The sequence below is a fragment of the Nipponia nippon genome, unplaced genomic scaffold, assembly GCF_047370975.1.
Source record: "Nipponia nippon isolate SJK-2023a ecotype South Korea unplaced genomic scaffold, ASM4737097v1 scaffold_6, whole genome shotgun sequence".
Taxonomy (NCBI): Eukaryota; Metazoa; Chordata; class Aves; order Pelecaniformes; family Threskiornithidae; genus Nipponia; species Nipponia nippon.
Genome location: NW_028262380.1, coordinates 56249127 through 56272389, shown reverse-complemented (window position 1 = coordinate 56272389; position 23263 = coordinate 56249127). Strand labels below are relative to the sequence as shown.

At 38.7% G+C, this 23263-nt stretch overlaps 1 protein-coding gene across 1 annotated transcript in view; it reads left to right on the top strand.

The window, feature by feature from the left end:
• The first annotated feature begins 434 nt into the window (after positions 1-434).
• The window catches only part of TACR3 (tachykinin receptor 3), a 37899-nt gene continuing 15070 nt past the window's right edge, over positions 435-23263 (top strand). The window contains exons 1-3 of the mRNA XM_009474677.2: positions 435-949; positions 13729-13917; positions 15347-15497. Coding sequence (XP_009472952.1) covers positions 474-949; positions 13729-13917; positions 15347-15497 — 816 coding nt within the window. The 5' untranslated portion in view covers positions 435-473. The remainder of the gene's footprint in view (positions 950-13728; positions 13918-15346; positions 15498-23263) is intronic.

Genomic DNA, 23263 nt, shown 5'->3' with positions numbered 1-23263 from the left:
GCACTCTCCACAGCTCCTGAAAGTGCCTGCTGCTGGCAATGAATGAAATAAAAGGGGAGGAGGGAGAACAGAGAGAAAGAGGTGTTATCTTACCAGCCGACGGAGCTTATCACTCCACTCCCTTCATGACGTTGGGAACTCACAAGCCTATAAAATGTGCCTTGGCTCCCAGTCCCCTTCTCCTTCAGCAAAACCAAAAGCAAGAGGTGGCCGTACAGAGGAGGAATGGGATGCTGTTCTACCCAGAGGTAGCTTTCCCGACTCAGCTAGTACAGCATTTCTAACAGTTTGAACACTATAGCCCAAGCTTTTTCGGACAGCTCTCTCTTTCCCAGTACCTGCTGTGCTGCCTTGCTTCCTTTTTTATTTTCTTTCTTTCTTTCTTCTTATCTGTTAGTGGGGATTTTGGAGGGTTGGGAGAGGAAGGTGGGAGAGGCACATCATTCCTGGAAGAAAGGAGAGGAACATCCAAGATGACTTCTGTCCCCACAGCCAACTGGAACATAAGCATGAGCAGCAGGTGGAACATGAGCCTTGCTGCAGCGGGCGATCCCTGGGGACAGGCACTGGGACTGCCAGCTGGAAACGCGTCGCCCCCTGTAGCATCCTCAGCAGCCAACTTCACCAATCAGTTTGTGCAACCCTCTTGGCGCATTGCCCTGTGGTCTCTGGCTTACGGTGGTGTGGTGGCAGTGGCCGTTTTTGGAAATCTCATTGTCATCTGGATTATCCTGGCTCACAAGCGCATGAGGACGGTAACCAATTACTTCCTGGTGAACCTGGCCTTCTCCGATGCCTCCATGGCTGCTTTCAATACTCTCATCAACTTCATCTATGCGCTGCACAGTGAGTGGTACTTTGGAGAGGCTTATTGTCGCTTCCACAACTTCTTCCCAATCACAGCTGTCTTCGCCAGCATCTACTCCATGACAGCAATAGCTGTGGACAGGTGAGAAAAGAGAGGAAAAGTTTAGGGGTGAGAGACTGAGATCAGGTTCTCTGCTGAAATAAAAATACAGAGTTAACAATTATCACATGATGAGAGGCAGAGCCCTCAGTAGTTCATTGACTGTGCTCCTCTGTACTTCTTTAAGATCTCTCCCTAACACACTGTTCTTCTCCCTGTCTTTGGTCTTTCTCCTTCAGCCTTTCATTGGTTTTACTCTCTTGCTTTCTTTCACAACAGACACTTCCTCTGTTTGACTTCAGGTGCTCTCTGTGCTCCATCTTTTAATACTAATTCTGTAACAGCAACAATTGCTCAGGGTTTTGCTTCCCCACCTGTGGAAACAGTACCTGTCCCTCAGTCAATGTCATCTAATTCATACTGATAAGGAGTTGTAGAGATTGTGTGTGAAAGGAGAGGATTTCAAATTTCCCTCCTCTTTGTATTTCTGCAGCTGGCAGAGGCATTTGCCTCCTCCTCAGAAATCACTTCAGACTCTGTTTTTAATAGCTCTTCTCACAGACAGGTCTGAGCTGCTTGGTTCCTCCTGATTTTAACTAATGAGACTATTTAAATTGCCATCTGTGCATATCCAGAGGTCTGGTAGGAACACGGTTTCTAAGTGCTTGATTTTTTCTGATTACTTGCAGCAAAACAAGCTTTTGTGACTGCGAAAGAAAACAGGACAGGGAAAAACTTTACCTTTGTGCTCTTGACAATAATAGAATAGGACAGCTGTAGTCTCCATAGAGCAAAGGGGAGATGTAGCTGTCAGGTTTCTAACAGAGATGATTTGACGGACCGTCTTTCTCAGAAGGTGCTGTGAGTCTTCCCTGGGAAATGTTCCTTTTTTTATGATCATTTTCACGTTTGTTGTACTGGAGAGATAATTCACCCCATGCCTTAGAAATCCAATAAATTCCTGAATTTTCATTCAGAAAACCAGATCGCTTTGTACTTTAGATCTCTTATTCCTTTTAGCAATGCACTGGAATTACTCACAAAACTCCTTTCTACATATTCAAATCACGTTATGCATCTTGCCTGAATTGACTTGGCAGAACTGCAGCACTTTCTGGTGGCGGTAGTTAAGATTTTATAAGGTTCAGTCCATCTCCTGAAATGTTATTTCTCATTTCCATGTGCAAAGATTGGGAAACATGTTGTTGTGCCTTTTGTCTGTGCTGTGGACAAGTTCATAATAATGCTTTTCTGTTGGCCCTACTAATTGCAAATTTTAGGTGGAATTCTCAGACAGATGCATTTCTGTTGTGTAAAGCTAAAAATTAAAGAGAAAATGAGATTCTTAGCAACTCTTCTACCTCTTTGCTCCAGGGATGGGTGAAGACAGGAAGAAATCAGTACACTTTCCTCCTGCCACTGATATATCTTGTTCCTACCTGTTACTTTCCATTAATAATGGAGGAGGTAGTATAAAGCCAGTGATACTATCTTTAACCAGGCAAAGATTTCTTCCATTGTCAGTTTGGGTTTAGCTTAAGATTCTCATCTAGCTTGATGTTTTAAATGTTATTGCTGCAGCTGATCGTGTCATTAGTGGAGCAGTTAGTAGGATGCTCTGAGTAAGGTTTTTTCATTTTTCTGACAAAAACATCCACAGAGATGTAGTACTTAATACCTTGAAAGTTCCTAAATCTATGCTAGTAAACTAGAAACGAAGGTGAATACAGTTCCTTGGAAATCCGAAGGGTGCGTTTCTGGAGTGAGTAAAGAATAGCTCTGCTCCATGCTGACTGAAGTGCAATGGTCAGATACAAATATATTGGAAATGTTTTCCTTGGTTTAGCAATGTGAGACATTGGTGCTCAAAAGTGAGTCAATTACTACTGCTATTCACTCTGATCTATTTCTTTTCTGAAAATCCCCTGAAGAAATCACAATTTCCACCCCACCACATCTTCCAAGCTCACCTGCCCCCAAAGACAACTCAAAAGCTTCCCTTGGTGGGAGCACAGTGAACAATGCCACAGCTGTGTTTAGGTGAGCTCTCTGTAGTACCAAGGAGCATCAGGTAAAATAAACAGAAGAGCAGCCTATCCCTCCTTCCCTGTTCACACTGCTGTTCCTTTTCCTTTTATACCAAATCATACCTGATGCGTTCAGTACTTTTAACTATTTCCTGGCTACCTCTGCAGAACACTTCTCCAGACTCGAGGGGAAAACTGAGGGTCAAAGTGAATCCCAAGGAATGTCCTTGGATGTACCGACTGCCCTATTCCAGGGCGCAGAGCAGCTGGGTGGACAATTTTTAAAACTTTGGTTCCTATTTGCCTTCTGTAAAAGTTCAGCCAGTGCTTCAGACAGGACACTCTGCTTTAGTTTTGACCCGGTAAACTCATCCTTACACATTCATGTTCATTTAAAAATTAAAAAAAAAAGCTACAAATTAGGATAAAGCTACTGAGGGAACTGAAATTATGGGATCTTATCGGATGATTTTCCAGTAGAAATTGTTAACATCCCAAAATACTGAAAGGTCATGCATTGCAACTCACTAAAAAGTATGTCGTGATGTGCTCCATTGATCATTTTAGAACGTCCAAATGTTCACAGAGTGTGAATGAGTCACTGTGATTCTAGAGATCACTGAGCAGAGGTCCCAGGCAGTACATGTTTCCTTTCACATCTGATTCTGTAGACCACGTTGTCTAAGCTGTGTGCACTGTGAAACTACTGGACAGTTCCTGCAGTGGGGTCTGCTGCATCTGGAGCTGAGGACAAAAGTATCATCCTCATACAGTACGATGCTATATGACCACCTGGTCATTGAACATAGACTCAGATTTATGTGGGTTTATTCACACTTCTGACCACCCTTTCCTGGTAGTCTTTTTCCCCTGCCTCCTGCTTCTTTTCCAACAGGCTGTTTGCAGTCTACTGCAGAGATACCACAGGTAGCTTTAACCAAGCCAATTCAAGTATCAGAAGCAGCACAGATTTTACACTGTACTGCTTCATAGGCATTCATTCGTTCCTTCTTCTGTAGCTCATGCTGCACAGTCCTAAAGTTACGTTGCTTCCAGTGCAATAGTCCCTTTAGCTACCCTATGGGGATAAACTTTTAAAATAGCCTAAGATAAACTGAATAGGGGGTAGTTCTGGAGCCAATATGCCCTTGCTGCTGGCCAGTGCATGATCCTAAAGGCTCGTGTGTCTTAACTCCATCTGTGACTACTGGCTGTGGTACAGTTCTTGGACATATTGAAAACAGTAACTTAGGCAGAATTTAAGCCATCTGGCCCTGGCCATTGAAGACCCACTGTCCCTTCCTAGTAGTTCTTAGCATGCAAAAGAGGTGGTTCATGTACGCTGGCAATTAATTTCCAATCCCAAGATTGCCTCATTATACAACCAGTTCTGTGTGTAGGCCTAGAAATTCTCTGCAGATATCTGATAGTTAAAGTGGAAGTATGGAGATGTAGCAATACAGCATAAAATAACATGCCTTCGATAGAGCACTTCGTACATTTTTATGCATTTTTCCCTGTTATTAGCCCGTCTACAGTATGACTTTCTCAGTTATTGTTCTCTCAGCAATTCCATAATGATTTTCTCATTTCAAGAAGTTTAACTCTTTGTAAAAGCAACTGCTCTGGAATTAAACATGGTATTCTAACAGTGACAATGAGTAATTGCTGATCTTATTCACATCTTACCATTTCTTCCCAGCATGCAAGCAAACTTGTGGTCTTTGAAGAGCTATTACATATATATTAGATTTCTTTATATGCAAAAGTAATTTAAAAGAATGACATATATATGCCAATATTTCATACAAATGTAGGTAAAATTACATTTATGATGCACCAATGTTCTGCATTACTGCAAAACAGCCTACAAGGCTTACTGCTGCTCAACGTGGGTCAACATAGTAGTATCAAAAATGGTTATGTTATTGATAACATACTGATACAGTTTGGGAATAAATATAGACATAACAGCTATTTTTTACTCTTTGTTTTGCATTGAGTAAATATTCTGTTTAACAAGCAGCTTTCAAAAGATGCAGTGAAAAAGATGAGGTTGATACGCCAATAATGAGGAGTATTAAAGCAACATTTACAACAGTGACTAGCCCCAAGTCTTCTTGTTCCAGGCAGGAAACAACTTCTGACAAGTTCGAACCATATGTTCAAACGAGAAGTTCGTTTTAGACAGAGTCTTAGCCTTAAATACATTTTCTCAGTGCCCTTATTTATAGCTTAATGAAAACTATTAAAAGATGTATCTGTGGTTTGCTCTGTAATGTAGCCTGTAGTACTTTTCAAAGATAGTCAAAGGTTGGGTTTTTTTGTTTTCTTTTTTTTTTCCTTGAATGTTATTGCCTATATGCATGTATTTCTGACTGATTTACCAACTAGGAAAGAAATTTGTATCATTCACATATTTGTGTTTACTTAAAATAAAATTATTTCAAAATAACTGCAGAAATAAGAAGGAAGCCATTCAGATGACAGCATCAGAAATGCAGGCAATAACAGAGTGGGTTGTAGTCTGTGCAGATGGAGCTGTTTTTGTAGACTTTGCATTGATATGGGTCCTTGATAGCCCAGGTAGATCGTATTCAAAGAATAGGAGAAAGGGAAGCCCTTCTGTCAGGGGAGGTCAGTTAGTCCATCATTTTATGAGACAGACCAAAGAAAAGTGTTATCCCTTTTCTATGAATATGCATAGGTATAGAATACATTGTGTAAAATCAATTACACACTTATAAAAATCTAGCCCATTGCCAGTTACCAACATGTTCCTCAAGTAGAAAGCATTGCACTGTTTATAAGAACTCAGCTATACTGAAGAATTTCAATATTACTGTTTTAAGGTTCCTGTTAGGAGGCACCTAAAAGCAAGGCATTGGACACTAGTCCTGATTTCAGAGAAACTGCAGTGTTACCCCCTGCTCAAAGCACGACAGCCATTCACCAAGAGCAGCACATGTGCCTCTGGGTAAATCAAGGCCAAGTTATCCCTCTGGGATATTGCCCACTGGTCTCTCAAATGTACAATGTGTTTGTTTATCTGTCATGCTGTCATACGCTCTTTCTTTATGCTGTTAGCTTTACAGTGATCATTGCATAACAGTAACATTGTTCACTGTAGATCCTTCTGGCCACCAAAACCAGTCTTAATCAACGGTCTGAGATAGTCCTCCAAAAATACCCATAGCCACTCTTCCTGCAGAGAAAGTCAGTCTAAATGAATGAATACAGACCACTCCCACAAGAAAAGATGCAGCCTTGCACTAGCAGGTAGAAAATGAAGATTAAAGAATGCAAAGGTTAAAGATTTGGCTTTCATCATACAAAAAAATGCCTCTAAAATCTCACAGTTCATTCCATCCCCTTTAGTCTCCTGTATCTACATTACAGAGACCTTTTGTAGGATTTTCCACAACGATGCTTTAAATAAGGGCAGGGAATCATAGCCATTTCCCTACCCAAGTTTCTTAATTGCCAGTTGATTCCAAACACAAAGTTTCAAAACCAGCTTCTGTTTTGAGGGAATAACAGCATCCACGCATTCACAAAGGAAGTGCACTCTGCTGTCTGCTGTTGACAAGCCACTTGTGTTCAAGCATTATGATTTTCTCTCAGTCTCTTCCTTTGTCAAGTCCTGATTTCCTGTTAGCTGAATTGATTACTTTTTTCCCCGTTTGAGTTTATAAACACACTGTAAACAGGTGAAACAAATCACTTAGGATGATTAAAGGGTTCCAACTGTGTCTCCAGATGGGCATTTGTAGGATCCAATTTTGAACATTGTTTTGTTTTAAAAGTGTCTTATATATTTTTGCTACAATTTTCTAAATCGTGTGTTAAAGAGGGAAGATTTTCCTGCCTGCCTGTATTAGTCAGTGTATGCTGTTTTACAAAAAGATAAATTAGGATTATTTTTTTATCTTTTCTACTGTCAGGACCATAATACACAAACTTCAGAAGCTTTTATAGTACTTACTGACTCTTTGTCTATTATGTTATTTGCAAACTGTAACAGAGCTACATGATTATGCTGTCATTATAACCACTGGCTTAAAGAGTTTATCAGTTATTCAAATGAGGACAGTCTCTATTACTGTTTCAGAGAAAACAGATTTTCTTGATTTCATGAACCCAAGAAACAAGTACCAAACAGTAAATTGTAGACTACAGCCAAACTGAGCAGTTCTGAAGGAAACTACATCTATTCTGACCCCAGTAGATAAGAAAACAGTCTTGAAGGAGAAGAGCACTGCAGCAAGCACACCATGATGCACCAGTCATTATATCTTGCAGCCTCGCTGATTTCTCATTAAGTTCAATGGAAAGACTCTTGCTAACTTCAGTAGTAATTAGCTAGGGACAAAGACTAACACAAGCCAAGGCTGGCAGAAAAGTGATGACAGTGGGATATAGCATGATCACAGCAAACAAAATCACGTGCTAACGATTCTAGTGATGAAACTAAAGTGCTACCTAAAAATGCTTTAGAGTAATACACAGAACATAGTGCAGATGTTGAATAATCCACATTCTTGCAAGTGTTGGCTTGAGTCTCTACTTGCACATATTTATATCCCTAGATTTCCAAATGTGCATATTCTGTCTTGTAATTATTTTCCAAGTGTTAGTGTTTATGTTGGATGGGGTAATAATGGCTTCTGCTTGTTGTGATTAATGAGCATAATGAGTTAATTCTTTTCAATTGATATGTACTTTAGATTCAGCATCCCTGCTTTGTTGTGTGGAACAAGCTATCTGTGGCGTTCTCTGCAGCTCCCACTGGAGTAAGAAAGCATTAGAAGTCCGATGCTTGAAATCAAACAACCTCAGTGAGAGTTCAGAGCCCTTTGTTTGGCAGGGGGTCCCATTGTTCCAGCCTGGTGACTGACTGAACAGTAAATGTCCAAAGACTGCAAAGCAAACTGGCACAGCACCCCACTGAGTAACGTTTGTGTGGCTACGGAACTCTTTTCAGAGGTGTAACAAGTCTTCAGTTGCTTGTAGACATTGTAAATTCTCCTTCAGCTCAAATACCTACCATCTTTTAGTGTCCTTAGAGACAGAGGTGCGGGGAGGTCCAAGGTCTGTGTATAAATATCACAGAACATAGGGGACCTACGAGGGCCTCAGCACTCGCAACTTTCACTGACTTCAGAAGGACTGCGTAAGTTCAGGCCACTTGAAAGAACAGTGGAGAAGCGGAACAGTCATTAAGACAGATGACATCAGAGCATCAGAGAACTCCATCTGTTCCTCTTGCACACAGCTTGTGGTTGGCTGATCACAGAGAGAACAACTCTTTGGGAGTTCTCACCCATACACTTTCAGAGGCAAAAGGGCTTGCCACCACAGAGCCCTACTGCCAAAACATTGTGCTTTCCTACCAGTTCTACGTACCTTGGAATCTCTGGTCCACTAGGGCTGATTTTTCTCATACGTCTTTTGCCTTTACATCACTGCAGTTTCCTTTCTTATTGTCTCCTCTCTCAACACAATTTCTATCTGCTATTATAGCAGCCCTAATGACAGAGCTACACCATGAAAGACAACAGACAGTTCTCAGCCATGAATAACTGGAATATATGGGGGCAATGTTGGTTTGGATGGTTGGACTCGATGATCTTAAGGGTCTTTTCCAACCTTAACGATTCTATGATTCTATGAATATCCTGCATCATACATACACATTATCCCATACTTGGCCTCCTCACCTCACTGATTTTCTGAGCAACACCTAAGCATGGAACCTCTAGCCTGTGCTAGCAGGAGCTTTCATTCCTGATGGAAACACTCTAGCCAAAATGGACAGAGATCAAAGGCAAGGGCCAACTGAAAAATTAGCTACTGCTTCTTCAGGTTGAGGCTAAAGAGACAGACAACCAACTTACCACCCTTAGGCACCAGTAATGGCAAGATAACATTTCCAGCAAACAAAGTTATAGGCAGGAATGGCTAAGCCTCCCTTGCAAATGACAGCTAATTGCAGGAAGAACTCAATTCTCTTCTGGGCTTCTTTTGGCTACAGAGATTAACATCCAGAGATACCTCAACTACGGACATGTTTTTTAACCTGCAACTGAGAGTCATTCCACATTTTCCACTATCCCTAATTATGGCAATGATATCTTCTCTAGGAAAATGCTACCAAACTTACATGACAAATTTGAGTGAGTATAACAACTGCAGCTATAAAGTAATATCTCGCTAGGTTAATTAAGCAATTTTGTTTCTAAGAAAAGCTACTTAGGGAAAAAGATAATTCATTGCAATTGTTAGTGTACTGGCAAATTATAATAAATAAGATTTGTTATCAAAGGCTCAGTAGTAGAGAGCTGTCAATAGTCTTTGGTCAGATAAGTCCTTCCTGCACAAAGGCATTATTGAGGGAATGGTCAAGGCTCCTCCACCTCCTCCCCATCTTGTTTGTTAGAATGTCTGCCTGCTACGTTTTTGTAATCTATCTTGTACAAAAGTTAGGCTGTTGGCTTATCACTCAAATTTCAACAAGACAGACAAGTAGCCTGCTTTTCATCTCATCCTTGTCCTTTGACTTACCTCACTCAGACAGCCAATACTTAAAATTTCCATCAGTACAGCTATATGAGTCGTTTCACACAAACAATCCACATCTTTAAAGGGCAGACACTAGACAGGGAGATAAAACAACAGAATTATATTTTAGCCAAAGAGAATTACTGCTGCTGCCTATTGGGAATAAGAATAATATAGCTGGGAATAAGAATAACGTGAATGTACTAGAAATCTGACAACTGCACATAAAATAATGTCAATGTGCAATCTGAAAAAAACTAGCAATTGAAAGGAATGATTCCAGGCTAGGAGGAGATGCTTTAAGAGTCCCACAAGCATGTGAAAATGATGACTTGTTTATGGGTTACCACTTACTACAGGTAAAGATCATCAAACATTTTGGACAGTATCTGGCAGCCCACGCTGAAGCTAGGTCAATTTGAAAGACAGGACTCATGACTACAAACTTATCTTCATTACCAAGTTGTACTTACTCTTTGGAGGAGAAGAACTAGGGTGTAGAGGGCAACAATCCAACTGATGTATATTTTCATGAGGTCTGCTGCTCTCTCAGGAGAAGACACCCAGCACTTGAATAAAGCTATTTCATAGTGTGGGATACCAAAAGCACCGGTTTAGCTGAAAAAAAACCCAAAAAGCAGGTAAAGGAAAGGGGAATTAATTACCCTGTGGGAAAAAATATGTATGTGCAGTAAAAACAATGCAAAAGTAATAGGCTTGAAATTCTAGATACGGAAATTGATGATTCAGAACTGAAGTTGATTTAGATCACGCTGTTTCTGACAGCATTTAGATGTTTTAAGGTATTAGCACAGTTATCATGTCTATTAAAGGCTGAGTACCACTATGATGGCAGATACTTATCACATATTTGATGGTTAACTATAAACAGAGTTATTTTTGCTAAAACAAAGATCTATTCTATAATTACCCATCTCTCAAGTATGAAATTTCCAAAAAGTAGCAATATCTTGAATGAAATTTGTTTGCCATAGCGGGTAAATATGGATGCGGAAGATTACTTACACAAATTCTTCTCAGGAGCATTATGTTATGAATATTACTATTATTATTGTCTTGTAGCTAATGTCTGTACATAAAAATCTTGGGCAAGTCTGCCTAGAACCTAGATGTATACTGTAACAATTAGGACATGTCACACTTTCCTTCATTTTAAATGAGTAGTACTCTTCTAATTGCAGCAGAACAGAACTTATTCATTCAAAAAAGGATTGATTCAAATCAATGGCAGCTTATCCATTGATTTCAATGGATTTCAATTCAAATCCCACCTAGATTTGGAAGCACAGACCCAAACAGTCACATAACACTATAAGAAGGGTTCTCATGATCTAAAGCCAAGGCAGAAGATGAGAACAGAAAAAGTAAACATCATGAATGGCTTTGAAATTTTTTTATCTATGAATGTCGAAAGGACAAACAGACAAGAAAAATAACAATAATCGCATATTAGTGTCACTTTGAAATAGGATCTACTAATTTATGCTTGCTTACCTACAAAATAATTCATTCTCTGTGAGTGTAAACAGATTTTATAACTTCTAAGCCCCACAGCAACACCTCAAGTCCCAGCAATAGCACAAAATCTACAAATGCTTATAAGACAAAGCGATTTTTTTTCCACAATCCTGCCATACAATGCCTATTACTGCCTATGTAATTTTCTATACAGAAAATAGTCTCTGAATCTATCCCAATCCATCTTTATATGAGGTAGAAATGTAGAGAAAGAGTAGATAAAGAGCCACAGTACATCTTTTACTTATTGCAATTCCTTTAGATGGTATAAATGACATAAGGAAGAAAGCAATACTGGAAAGTTCTGAAAATATTTTCTCTACACGTGTAGGCTGGAATAGGTGTGGTTTGACTTTCTAACTGTATTTAAAACCTGAAACAGACAGGGACAAGGGCAGTTACCAGGCATGAAGACTGGAGACAATGGAAACAAAGAGGACCTTTTGGGAAATCACTGATATACTCCAATAATCACAGAATCATAGAATCGTCAAGGTTGGAAAAGACCCTTAAGATCGTCGAGTCGAACCGTTAACCTAACACTGCCAGGTCCATCTATACCATGTCCTCGAGCACCACATCTATCTGTTCTTTAAATACCTCCAGGGATGGAGACTCAACCACTTCCCTGGGGCAGCCTGTTCGAATGCTTGACCACCCTCTCGGTGAAGAAGTTTTTCCTAATGTCTAACCTAAACTTCCCCTGGTGCAGCTTGAGGCCGTTTCCTCTCGTCCTATCACTCGTTACTAGGGAGAAGAGACCGACCCCCACCTCGCTACAACCTCCTTTCAGGTAGTTGTAGAGAGCAAATCTTGTCAAAGACAACCAGATAACTGGACATGTGTACTGTGAAAGACAGTAAAAGCATATGGGCCATAATTATTCTTTGGCAATGAGTTTGCTTCTTCCAGAATTAGTTCTAATCCCTGTGATTGACGACAAACTGTTGAAACTGATCCAGACATTCTCCTAGAAATTTGGAAAACTCTCATCAGCAAAACATTCAAGCTGGTTTTCATATTCATCCCAGTTTTCTATCTGCTTCAGGTGTTTTCATATAATATGGAAATAAAAAAAATACAAGGAAATACAGAAAAAAAAATTTTAATTTTGTTAGTTTCCTTTTCACTTGCCCTGGTTATTCCTGAGGATCTTCTAAATCATTGCTATTCTGATTTCAGAAAAGCAATGGGTTGGGCAACACCGTGTAGAATATCAATGCTACCAATGACTTCAGAAGGGCAGATCTTTGGTTTCCTGAATAAGCACAGATACACTGAATACTTCAATGGAAATTTCTTGATTTAAATTACTGATCTGTTAACTCCTACATTAACTCACAAACAGCATTGTGTTGCAATCATGAATAAAAGGATTTTTTAATGTACTGTGAGAAGCCTCCGGATCTGAAGCAAAATATTAATGTAAAAACCATTTCCTTGGGCTCTTTTGGAAAACATTAGGATGTCAGATTAAAGAACATGTAGCTAGTTATTCAGTATGCTATATCGGTAACACAATATGGAGATATGTATAGCCAGTATCTCCTTGGTTTTAAGGAAGTACAAAAATTTCTTTAAATGTGATTCTGGCTAATACTTATCAGCATTCCCCCTAATAATGGAAGAAATTTTGAATAGTGTTCCTATCTAATTAATATGACTAATGACTTTGCAAGTCATTATTTGGTCATTGTTAAACGAAACAAAATAGTGTGATCAGGAAAGTTGGTGGAATATACCTTAATTCAGGGTTTAGCCCAGAAATCAAAGCAGTAGTCATGCTAAGAAAAATGTGAAAAACACATGAAGGATGTGATATGGAGCTTATAAAATACACAATTTCTGTCTCCCTTGTTCCTTGCATCTATAACAGAGATCAGAAGACAGAAAACAAGACTTGTTTTTCTTTTACTGTCAGTCTTGATGCCTTCCTGTTGCTCTTTTTTCCTAAGCTTTTAAATTGTACTTACTTAGAGTAAACTTTTTAATGATTTATTGCATGTTCTTCTAAAGTTATCAGCATATATGGGTTGCCAATACAATTATAGGACAGCAAGAAGAATGCTCTCCTACCTGAGAACACAGGAACTGAGAAAGTAAATGAGATGCTTTCATGCTTTATGCATCTATTTATCACTTCTACGTTGACTGAGGAAACACTCATATGGCTCCTCTCTCAATCTCTGTATGAACCAGTTGCAGTCTGGGGCCCTTTGGCAGATGATCTGAAGACAGTCTATATCTACTGAAATAAATGCATGTGGACTTATCAGGTTCCTGTAGCTTTTGGACAGACGACTAATAATCCTGACAGCTTGGCTGTTAATTTTTTAATTAGAGATAAACCCTGTATTATGTAGCAGAGTAACAGAGGATCCAGCTGTATTGTTGCTTTTCAATCAGGTTGTGCAGTAACAGGATTAACTAACTCTTTGAGAAATAGTTGCTCTACTGGTATACGTATGGTTAACTGGGTGTCCCACAGCTTTAAAATAATATTTGATGAACCTTCTTTTTCTTCCAGCACTGCCTTCATGGGGGCTGAACCACCCAAAGATCACAGAGATCAGAACTCCAGGAAGACAAATACTTCTGCTTTTATCCGTCTCACAACCCCAAGCTTTGGTTGATTCTAGATACATCCTAATCTCTGAAGGTTTCTTATGCACAGGTTTTTGCTTTCTTTTACAGATACATGGCCATTATTGATCCCCTGAAACCTAGGCTCTCTGCAACTGCTACCAAGGTGGTTATTGGGAGCATATGGATTTTGGCTTTCCTGTTGGCCTTTCCCCAGTGCCTATACTCCATAACCAAGGTGATGCCTGGGAGAACTGTTTGCTATGTAGCATGGCCAGGTGGTCCAAAACAGCATTTTACGTAAGCTTTTGTTCTTCTAAACTTGTGCATGGCAGTATCTACACTTGCAATGGAGTTGGCAAAAGCTGTAGAGTATCACACAGATACTCTACATGCAGAATAACTAAAAGCACTGATCGCTGAGAAATGTAAAGCAAATTTTTTAAGCTAGGAAGATAGAGCATTTTAAGTGATAAGTGGAACACATTTATTCTCTTCCACTTTTGTAAGTGTTCTCCATCCCATACTGCATGTTTACCATGATCACTTCACCTAAGATGACTACTTCTATACAGAGAGAGATGGTCAGAAATGAGGACAGAACATGCAATTCAAAGCAAGCTTCCTTTTCATCCTAACCAGGAAAACAAGTATTTCCAGCCAGATTTTTTTTCTCTGGATCTCTTCATGAGAGGGTTGGATTTTCCCAATTCATTCTGTTACACTATCACAGTTACTTATCTCAGATATCAGTCCAAGAAAACTGTAAAACCTGTAACTGGTTCCAGTTTCTGAAACCGTAGAATTACAGTCAATTAAATTGAATATATCCTATTTGTCCCTCTGGCAGAATTAGGAATAAGTGGTTACCTAGCCATAGAAACATTATCTGCCCTTTCATGTCGTCTTTGGCATTTAAGATGAACTCTGTGTTCAAGGCTGAAAGCCTGTGTAACCATCCAGCATCAAATTTGACCTTTTGCTCTCTTTCAGGAAGATGAAAGAGGCCCTGGTCATACATCATTTTTATCACTTTAGAAGCCATGCACAGATATTTCTCTTTAGGGCAGCAAGGTCAGTCTTGGTGATAACTGGGGATTCTTCACTGATCATTCACTGGGATTTTATCTGAAGATGGCATGTAACCAGGAACTAACAGGAGGCAAAAGAAATTACCTTTTTTTTACCAGTGCTTACATCAGCAGCGATGACTATGTTGCACATAGCCAACAGCACTGCGTTGCCTATGTGGAACAGATCTGCCATATGAAGTAGGTTGGGTAACTCAGGACACTTATCAGGGCCTTTATATAAAGATACCATTTAAATACTTATTTTCCTCTTTCATTTATGGTCCAGACTGGAGCTCAAACTGCCTAGCTTGCCCTTAGGATACTTGGCTGTGCAATAATTAAATCAATTCAGCTAGCTATGGATAAACATACCTTATTCTGCAGTCATTAATTTTGATAACCATAGAGTCATTCTTAATTTATGCTAGTGCAAGTTCAGAATCAGAACTAGAAACTCCACAAAGCACTTGCATTAAAATGTAAATAAATTTGCAGTGCATTTCAAGACTCTCAAAAAGACAGTGAGAACACCAAGGACTAGCCAGTCAACATAAAACATGCTTTGTGCTACAGTAGCACTCTTGACTTCTAGCAGCCCATTCCATTGGTATAGCTCCTCTGAAAGCACTTATCAGCCTAATGCTTTTTCATTGCAGGTATCATGTCATTGTGATTGTGCTGGTCTACTGCTTTCCACTGCTTGTCATGGGCATCACTTATTCCATAGTGGGAATTACCCTCTGGGGAGGAGAAATACCAGGCGACACATCCGACAAGTATCACGAGCAGCTCAAAGCTAAGAGAAAGGTACTGTTCCATTAAACCTCACTAAGTGAATCCCGATAACATCATCTGCAATTGCGTTGCAAAGTATTGCAGTATATTCCTTCAGAAACACCAAGACATTTGAAATAACAGTAATGAGAGATCTACTTCAGTAAAAAATTTGATTAAGTTTGACAAGTTTTCTTCCATGTTCACTAGCTGTTCTTTTTGTAACTTTAATGTTCATCATTAAATAAAGGTAACATTTGGATTTTAACTTCTTACTCCACATGTAGTGGCATATACTGTGTCTGATATGTGGAAACTAAGCCCAAATGTTTAGCCTTTACAGAGCTAAAATATTGAGTTTTGAACAATGGACTAGCAAACCATTAGCTCCTCTTAGGCCAGATTCTCATTCTACTGAAAGAAAAGCGAATCTTGCTGTAATTTTCAGTAGATTAAGTCCTATGCATCTTCGAGATGAGTGCTGATCGGCCTGTTCATATTGAATAATTTAGGTTTTAAATAAATAACTTTTGGTGAGAAATACAAACTATTTTTTCCCAGTTATTTTCTTGTAATTTTTTTCACTATAAGTATTGCCTAATCTAACAAGACTGTGGATTGCTTGTGAACTGATTATTTGACTATTTCCAGTTCAGTTTTCATGATGTTGCAGTGCCATGAAGGTTTCTTTCTTATAACATTCTTTTTCTTAACCTAACTTTTCTTCTTTAGTAAGGCAGCCCTTCTGCTTTTTATTTCTGACATTTTTTTCATACTAAAATGAATTTAACCTTTCAGATTTGAAAAAATCGTACCCAAACATGAACTTCTAACTCACAATGATGAACACATTTTCAATTGCTCAGTTTGCTTCCTGATACTGTGAATACATTTGAAGAGTGCTATATGCTACCACTCTGTAGCAATAGCAGAGTGCAGCATATTGGGTCCTGAGACAATAGGGGATCTTCTGCAAATATGGGAGAAGAGTGATGTTTCCATTACTTTCAGGACACTCCCAGGAATATGAAAGGGGTTTTCCCCACACAGACCACAGAAAAAGTTGTTAAGGTGGAGGATATATGAAAGGAAAGATTAGGATCATTTTCTCATTCATACATCTTCAGACTCATAAGAGACAACTGCAAGACTTTCTATGGCAAGTGTCAGTTGTCAGAATGGTAGACATGCCTAGGCAGCTTTACAGTATGATGTGCAATGCTTCCTATGAAGCCAAAGGTGTTATTTAATTTCGCTTTTACATATCTTTTGTAAGAGGGTAAAATGCTAGCCTCTCTTAAGGAAGCAAAATGCAGTTTGACTAGTATTATCACTACTATTGCCTTGTAACAGTTCGAAGATTATTTGGAATGTGAACGGAAAGAAAATGATGAAAAATCATCATGGAAAACTAACCAGTATGCTTTGCATCTTTGCCCCAAAGTGAAATTATTTGCCGAATTTCCAGAAATGCCGAAAGCATTTCAAAAGATCAGCATTTCACTCTTCAACATTATCCATAAAAGTCCAACATTACCATTACAGTCTTTGCCATGCATGTTGTCGCTTACCCAAAAGTGTATTTTCAAAGTTATGAAATTACCTTTCCTACAGAGCATAAGCAGAAAAAGATTTCACTGGTCTATTAACCATGCTATTACCAATACTTCCCTTTCAGCCAGTGATAAAAAAGGAAGCTAATATGCAGGGGAGGGTGCCCAGGGTCTGATTGTAAAGACAAACTGAGGAATCACTTTCTGTAACAGACACAGTTTGCAAAAGCAAGTGTGGAAAGAAATTTATTAAAAGCTAACTTGGAGAACCAGGAGATCCCAGAACTTCAGCACCTATTATCATAACGACTAAGTAAAATAAACATGTCATAAAAACTAAAGGTCTCTGAAGAGAAACGCTGGTTTTTACTATATACTATGAAGGGTCCAATTAAATCCCTTGAATACTTGAAAAACAGCACCTCCTTAGAACTCTAAATATATGCAAGAGACAAGGAGTAGCATCCTTAATTAAAGGATTTTAAATGTGAGAGTACTGGAATGCATGCCTTCAACACATGCAACCAGGGTATTGAATTATGTGCAGACATATTGTAACTGCATCAGTGACTTTATTGGCAGAGCTCCATGAAGCTCTTCAGTTCCACTGCTGTGCTCCCTGGCAGGATTTATGAAATAACTGGTATTTCGACAGATGAATCATAATTGGTCATTCATGGAGATGAACTAATAGACTGGAATCCAAATAAAGCTATCACTCAGCCCACCTCTGAAAACAGAGCTATTGCTTTTCCTTTATTCAAACAAAGAAATCATCTGTTTTTCTTGCTATTTGGCATGCCGATGTCTAGAGATATGGAAAGTCTGTACTGGCTGCACTTATAATGATGGAGAAATATAAAATAGCTGACTGCATGTTTCATATTATGCAATGATACAGTGCAAAGGACGTTTGATTAGGATTCTTTGACATGGTATTTCATGTAAGACCTTTAAAAGAAACGATGTTTGCCAAGAAAAGATTTGAAGCTTGAGAAAGTTGTTAGTAGTTCAATAAATAGTCTCATCACTTCATATGTGTGACTGTGCAATGCACCCTGAATCCTTCTGAAAGCAACATCAAAGAAAAAAGGATTCACAGAATTTCACAGTACGCACTACAGACTGGGCAACACAAAGTCATACTTAGTATCTTTAAGGGTAAAAGACTTGAAATTTTTAGAAATTCAGAACTGCATGAGACTACTACCGCTACTTTTTTTTTTTTCTCCTGACAGATCAAATGTCTCAGGGACTGACCCATTTAAATTTGCCTGACATCAGTCTTTTGAACTTCTGAACATTCACTACATGTGGGGACTTTGCAGCCATTACCCATTCTTCTTAAAGCTGCTGGCATGAGACTGACTGATGTTCAGCTGAACATCATTTATTCTCCTGCAATTCCCATTTTCACAAGGTGGAATTACAGTTTCAATACTGTCATACATAACTGAAGTTTATATAGGTGGCTCATAATGTTACTATCAGTTTTAGTAGGCCAAAGTGTTCTTTACATTCAATGCAAATACTTAGAGACTTGCTCTCAGATCTTGTCTCCACACTGTTTTTTCTATCTAACCTTCTGTTCCAAACTCTTCCAGCTTTACTTAACCTGTAAGAGGGGATAATCATGTACTGTAAATAAAATCAATCAGTTACTGTTATCTTTGTCAAGAGATGCAGTTCTGATACAACTGTCTTCTGAAAAAATAGTGTTTCTCTCAACAGAAGATGCCATTGCCTTGTCCCAAAAGGACGAATACAGAAGAACAGGAAATACTTTCCTTAACTTTTATATCTTTTCCTTACAGTTCCCCTTACCTCTAACTATTAACTTTATGATAATACATCATTGTGCATCTTTTTCAGCAATTTTCATTATTCCTTTATACTTATGCCTCTGCCTGTATTCTTTGCTTCTCCTAACACAGCTTGAGGTGTCGTCTCAACTTCTTACTGCAATGAAGATTGATTAAAAGCCACATTTTTCCAATATCAAAATTGTTTTGCAAATTTGCATGTAAAACCAGAAAAAAGACCTATATGTTGCTAGTGACTCACAGTGTTACAGGAATCACTAAAGAGACGGTCAGGTTTACCAGCCTAACTACATAAGGAAATTTTCAAAGTTTTATATATATATTTTTGACAAATATAGCAAAAGTAGAAATCCCATATCCATTTACAGTCAAATGCATCTATTTACTTAGTTAATACAGTATATGTAACACAGTGGAGAAGAAAATGAAAAAGTAACAAACTTAAGACTTCCACCTGAAAAGAAAATAACATTCAAAACAATGTGGGACTGGAGGAATAATGATGTCACAAGAATCACTTTTGAATATGAATTTGAAATATTATGTAGCGCGAGAAGCCAAATCAAGTAAGACGGCAGGACACACTTTTCCAAGTCAGGGTCAGAACAGTTACATGTAAATTCAGAAATCACTCAAAATTACTGCATGAAAAGCTTTTACTAGATAAACAGAAATATCCAGGTGAAGTCTTAAAGGACTACAAGTAAATATTACCAAAAGGCATCCCAACAATTTTAAATAATTTTCTGAAATACTTACATGAAACTTTTCCCCTCTTTCATAGACTGCAGAAGTAAGCAACAGAACAGGATCTGAACAAATGGTCTCTGTAAGAACTACTGCATGAGCGATTCACACGTAGCCACTCACATGTATTTCTCTGTTTTGTTCTCTTTCTTTTTTTTTTTTTTTTTTTAACTTTCATGAATTTAGAGAAAGTCCAAAGAAGGGCAACTAAACTGATCAAAGGTCTTATGAAGAGATTAAAATGGCCTGGACTTCTCAGTTTGGAGAGAAGGAGGCCAAGGGATGGGATGATCAAGGTTTACAGAATCACGAAGGTGGTAGATAAAGTGACTGAAGAACTGTTGGTCACCAAATCCTGAAATACAAGAACTAACAGAAGAGCAGTTTAAAGCAGGTAGAAGAGAGAGTACTTTAAGAAAGGGTAATTTAAGAGTTGGTAAAGAGCTTCTGCCACACTCTCCTGCCCGATGCTATGATCTCAGAAGGTACAGAAAGGCATTAGGCAAATTAACAGGCAATAAATTCATAAATAGATACTGAAAGGATGAAGCAGGGATGCACCCCTCTCTAATACAATTTTGGATGCTGGGTCAGCATTAGGAAAGAGAGAAAATGGCCAGGTTCGTGGGATCTCCCTAAACAGCATCTCCTACTGCCACTGTCAGAGACAGAATAGTAGCACAGATGGACAACTGTCTGATCCAGAAGGAATTGTCCTATGTCCTTATGTTCCTTTTTTACATAGCAGCACAGCTATAGAAATATAGTTCAGCATATTGTTCCTGACTTCTCACTGACTTTCAGTGCAACTAAAAAGGCAGATTTTCCTTTTCTTTTTTTTGTTTTTTACCACATATGAATACATGACATGAAGTCATGTTAATATACATTTTATACTACATTGCACAAAATAGGAAAAGCATACTTAGAAATAATGATACTTTTGCTGGCATTACACGGTAGCTGACCAGGTCAGGATGAAAGAAAGAAGCTGAATTGTTTCACTGTGGAGTAGTTTATTAAGTGGCAGATTTGGTTAAATAAAAAAACAAAAAACAAACCACAAAAAAAACAAAACCAAAAGAAAACAAAAACCCAAGAGAGTCAAAGCCCAAAACATTATGGTGTAGCATCAAAACTCGTGGAACACTGAATTAATTATGAGCACCCCACAAAGGCTGACACAGGTTTGGGAAAACAAGACCATACTCATAATATAAAGCTTATTCATCAAAAACAGGTGATGAGAATATTACACTATGAACTCACATGTCACATGGTAAGTAATTCTGAAATTAAAGATCCTTATTGTTAACAAGCAACCACTAACTCTAGACAGACAGACTAGTTAGATACTGCCCCATTCATAAAACGTCATGTGAAAGTTTGCATCCAGCCATAAGAAACAAAATGTTTTGACAGTCTGGGTCCATGGATTTGTCTTGCACGTGACTTCCTATCTCCTCCCAACACGCTCTTGAAACTCCACTTTTATCCTAGACATTTGTCCAGACTTCTTCAAGGTTGGAAAATAATTGCTACCGCAGGGGACTGCACAAAGACATGGTAAGTTTAGTATCTTCCCAGTTATTTAAGCAAGCCATCTTCTCCTACCTTTTCCCATCCTGAGGACCAGCATTCCAATCTCCAATAACTTATATGTTATATTCCATCTTCAAAATGGCATAAGGGAGTCAAACAGTTTAATATAACACAAAGTCAATATAACTTGATTATCCTAAATTCCATTAAAAACACCAGCTGCAATCAACTACTCTACACAGCTTTGTACTACAGACTTCAAGGGATAGCCAAATCTTCACAGCTGACACCCTATTCTGTACTAAATCATCACCTATGAACGTTTTTTGGAAGTCAGACAGTAATAACCAGAGAATTTTTGGGCCTTTATTCAGGTGATGGTCTACCAAGACTGCACATATGTCTAAATATTCACTTCTCCATGTTATGTATGCTCCAAATCCTGGAGCACACAAATACAGGGGGAAGGCATCTGGATTACAGCTTATCCAAAATGGCCATGTAACAGCAGGCTGCAGAAGAGACTTATGTTGCCATTGTGCCTTTCCCACTGCTTATGTATGCACGGGGCATGAATGTTTCCACCTTGTAGGTTCATTTGTGCTTGTGCTTCATGGACAGAAATGACTGCCATGTGATGTAGGAGCACTTCGCTTACATACTGACAAGGTGCCCACTTCAGAACTGTGCATACACAAAGGGGCATGTGCGCTTCCCCTGTGGGAAGGTACCCCTTCCCTTTGGTTGATTTTACGTTCCTGAGAGCGATAAGTGAAACAACCTACCCATTCTACTGTGGGGTAATGAGGTGCAGAAATTCAATTTGCTATGAATAATATATACCTCCTGCCAAAAATAGGTGCCTGTGTAATTTTTTGGTCCATCAGTAATCCTCTTCTGTAAATGGGTCTACTCTGACTTCTCAGAGATTGACAATGAAAATAAAATAGGGGTACGCTAGAACAGAAACAACAGAGAAGAAGCAGCTGGAGAATTAAACTCTATTTTAAGAACAGGTGGTCTTACTGATCTAACAGACTTAGCACTATAGCTTATATTGTGTGGATGACTATATTCCTCAACTATCTGAAATTTCATAGAGCTACAATTAAATTATCATTTACCCAAAATGCTGATGCATTATGGGTGCCTTGTAGGCCAAAGCTTTATCGTGGTGGAAAAGCAGAGCTATACTTCTGTGCAGCCATTCATAAATTTAGCAAGCATTGTTCAGCACATTCAAAAAGCAAAAAAACTAAGTAATATCAGGTGGAAGGACAATTTACCCCAGCTAGCACCAGTTCTGTACATTCCACTGCTTTGTTGTCAGTCAACAACCAAAAAAAAACAGAGATGCTTTTTAATGATTCCAGTCCTTACATGGAAATGTCCACTGATTTATTCCTTAGGCAGCTGAAGGTATGACACAAATACCACCCAAAGTGGCAGCTTGTTATGCTTATACAATGTCTTTCCTCTACATGAAATACAAAGGATTGAACTAAAAGTTTCTGAAGTGATTAGCTCTGAATCTTTGTCTTCCCATCATAAAACTAGTCTAACTTTATGATTTCATACTTTTAAGTCAGTGTCCTCTGATGTTAGACTCACCTATTCATATATCTTAAACTTTGTGAAACTACTGTAGAAATTAAATCCATTTGAAGGATTTCACGTCAATGGGACACAGCAAGTTTTAAACACCAGTTTTATCTGTGATTGTTTTTGACATTGTCACATTTCTTGCTTGAAGAAAAAACAACCCAGGAAGAAGGAATTCTCAGGAGCTTTTAAAGGCTCCTCCAAAAGCAAACTCATCCCTTGTTTGCCAGACACTGGAAGATGTTGAACTGTGTCCAGAGCTTTCTCCACTTATTCCTTGAGTGTCAGTTTGTCTCTTTCAGTATTAAAATATTAAATGAAAACAGGACAGGAACCAGCCTCAGAGCCCCAGACCTGTCATCACAGGCAACCCTAACAGAATTCCTCTAATATCATCTTAAATCTCCATCTTAAAACCATTTTGCCTTATGGATCACTACATCTAATGGAAAGTGTTCTAAAACTCTCACTACTCCCAGAGTTCCAGTTTCCAGGCTAAATTTATTTATGGACAGCTCTATTTATGCCGTTA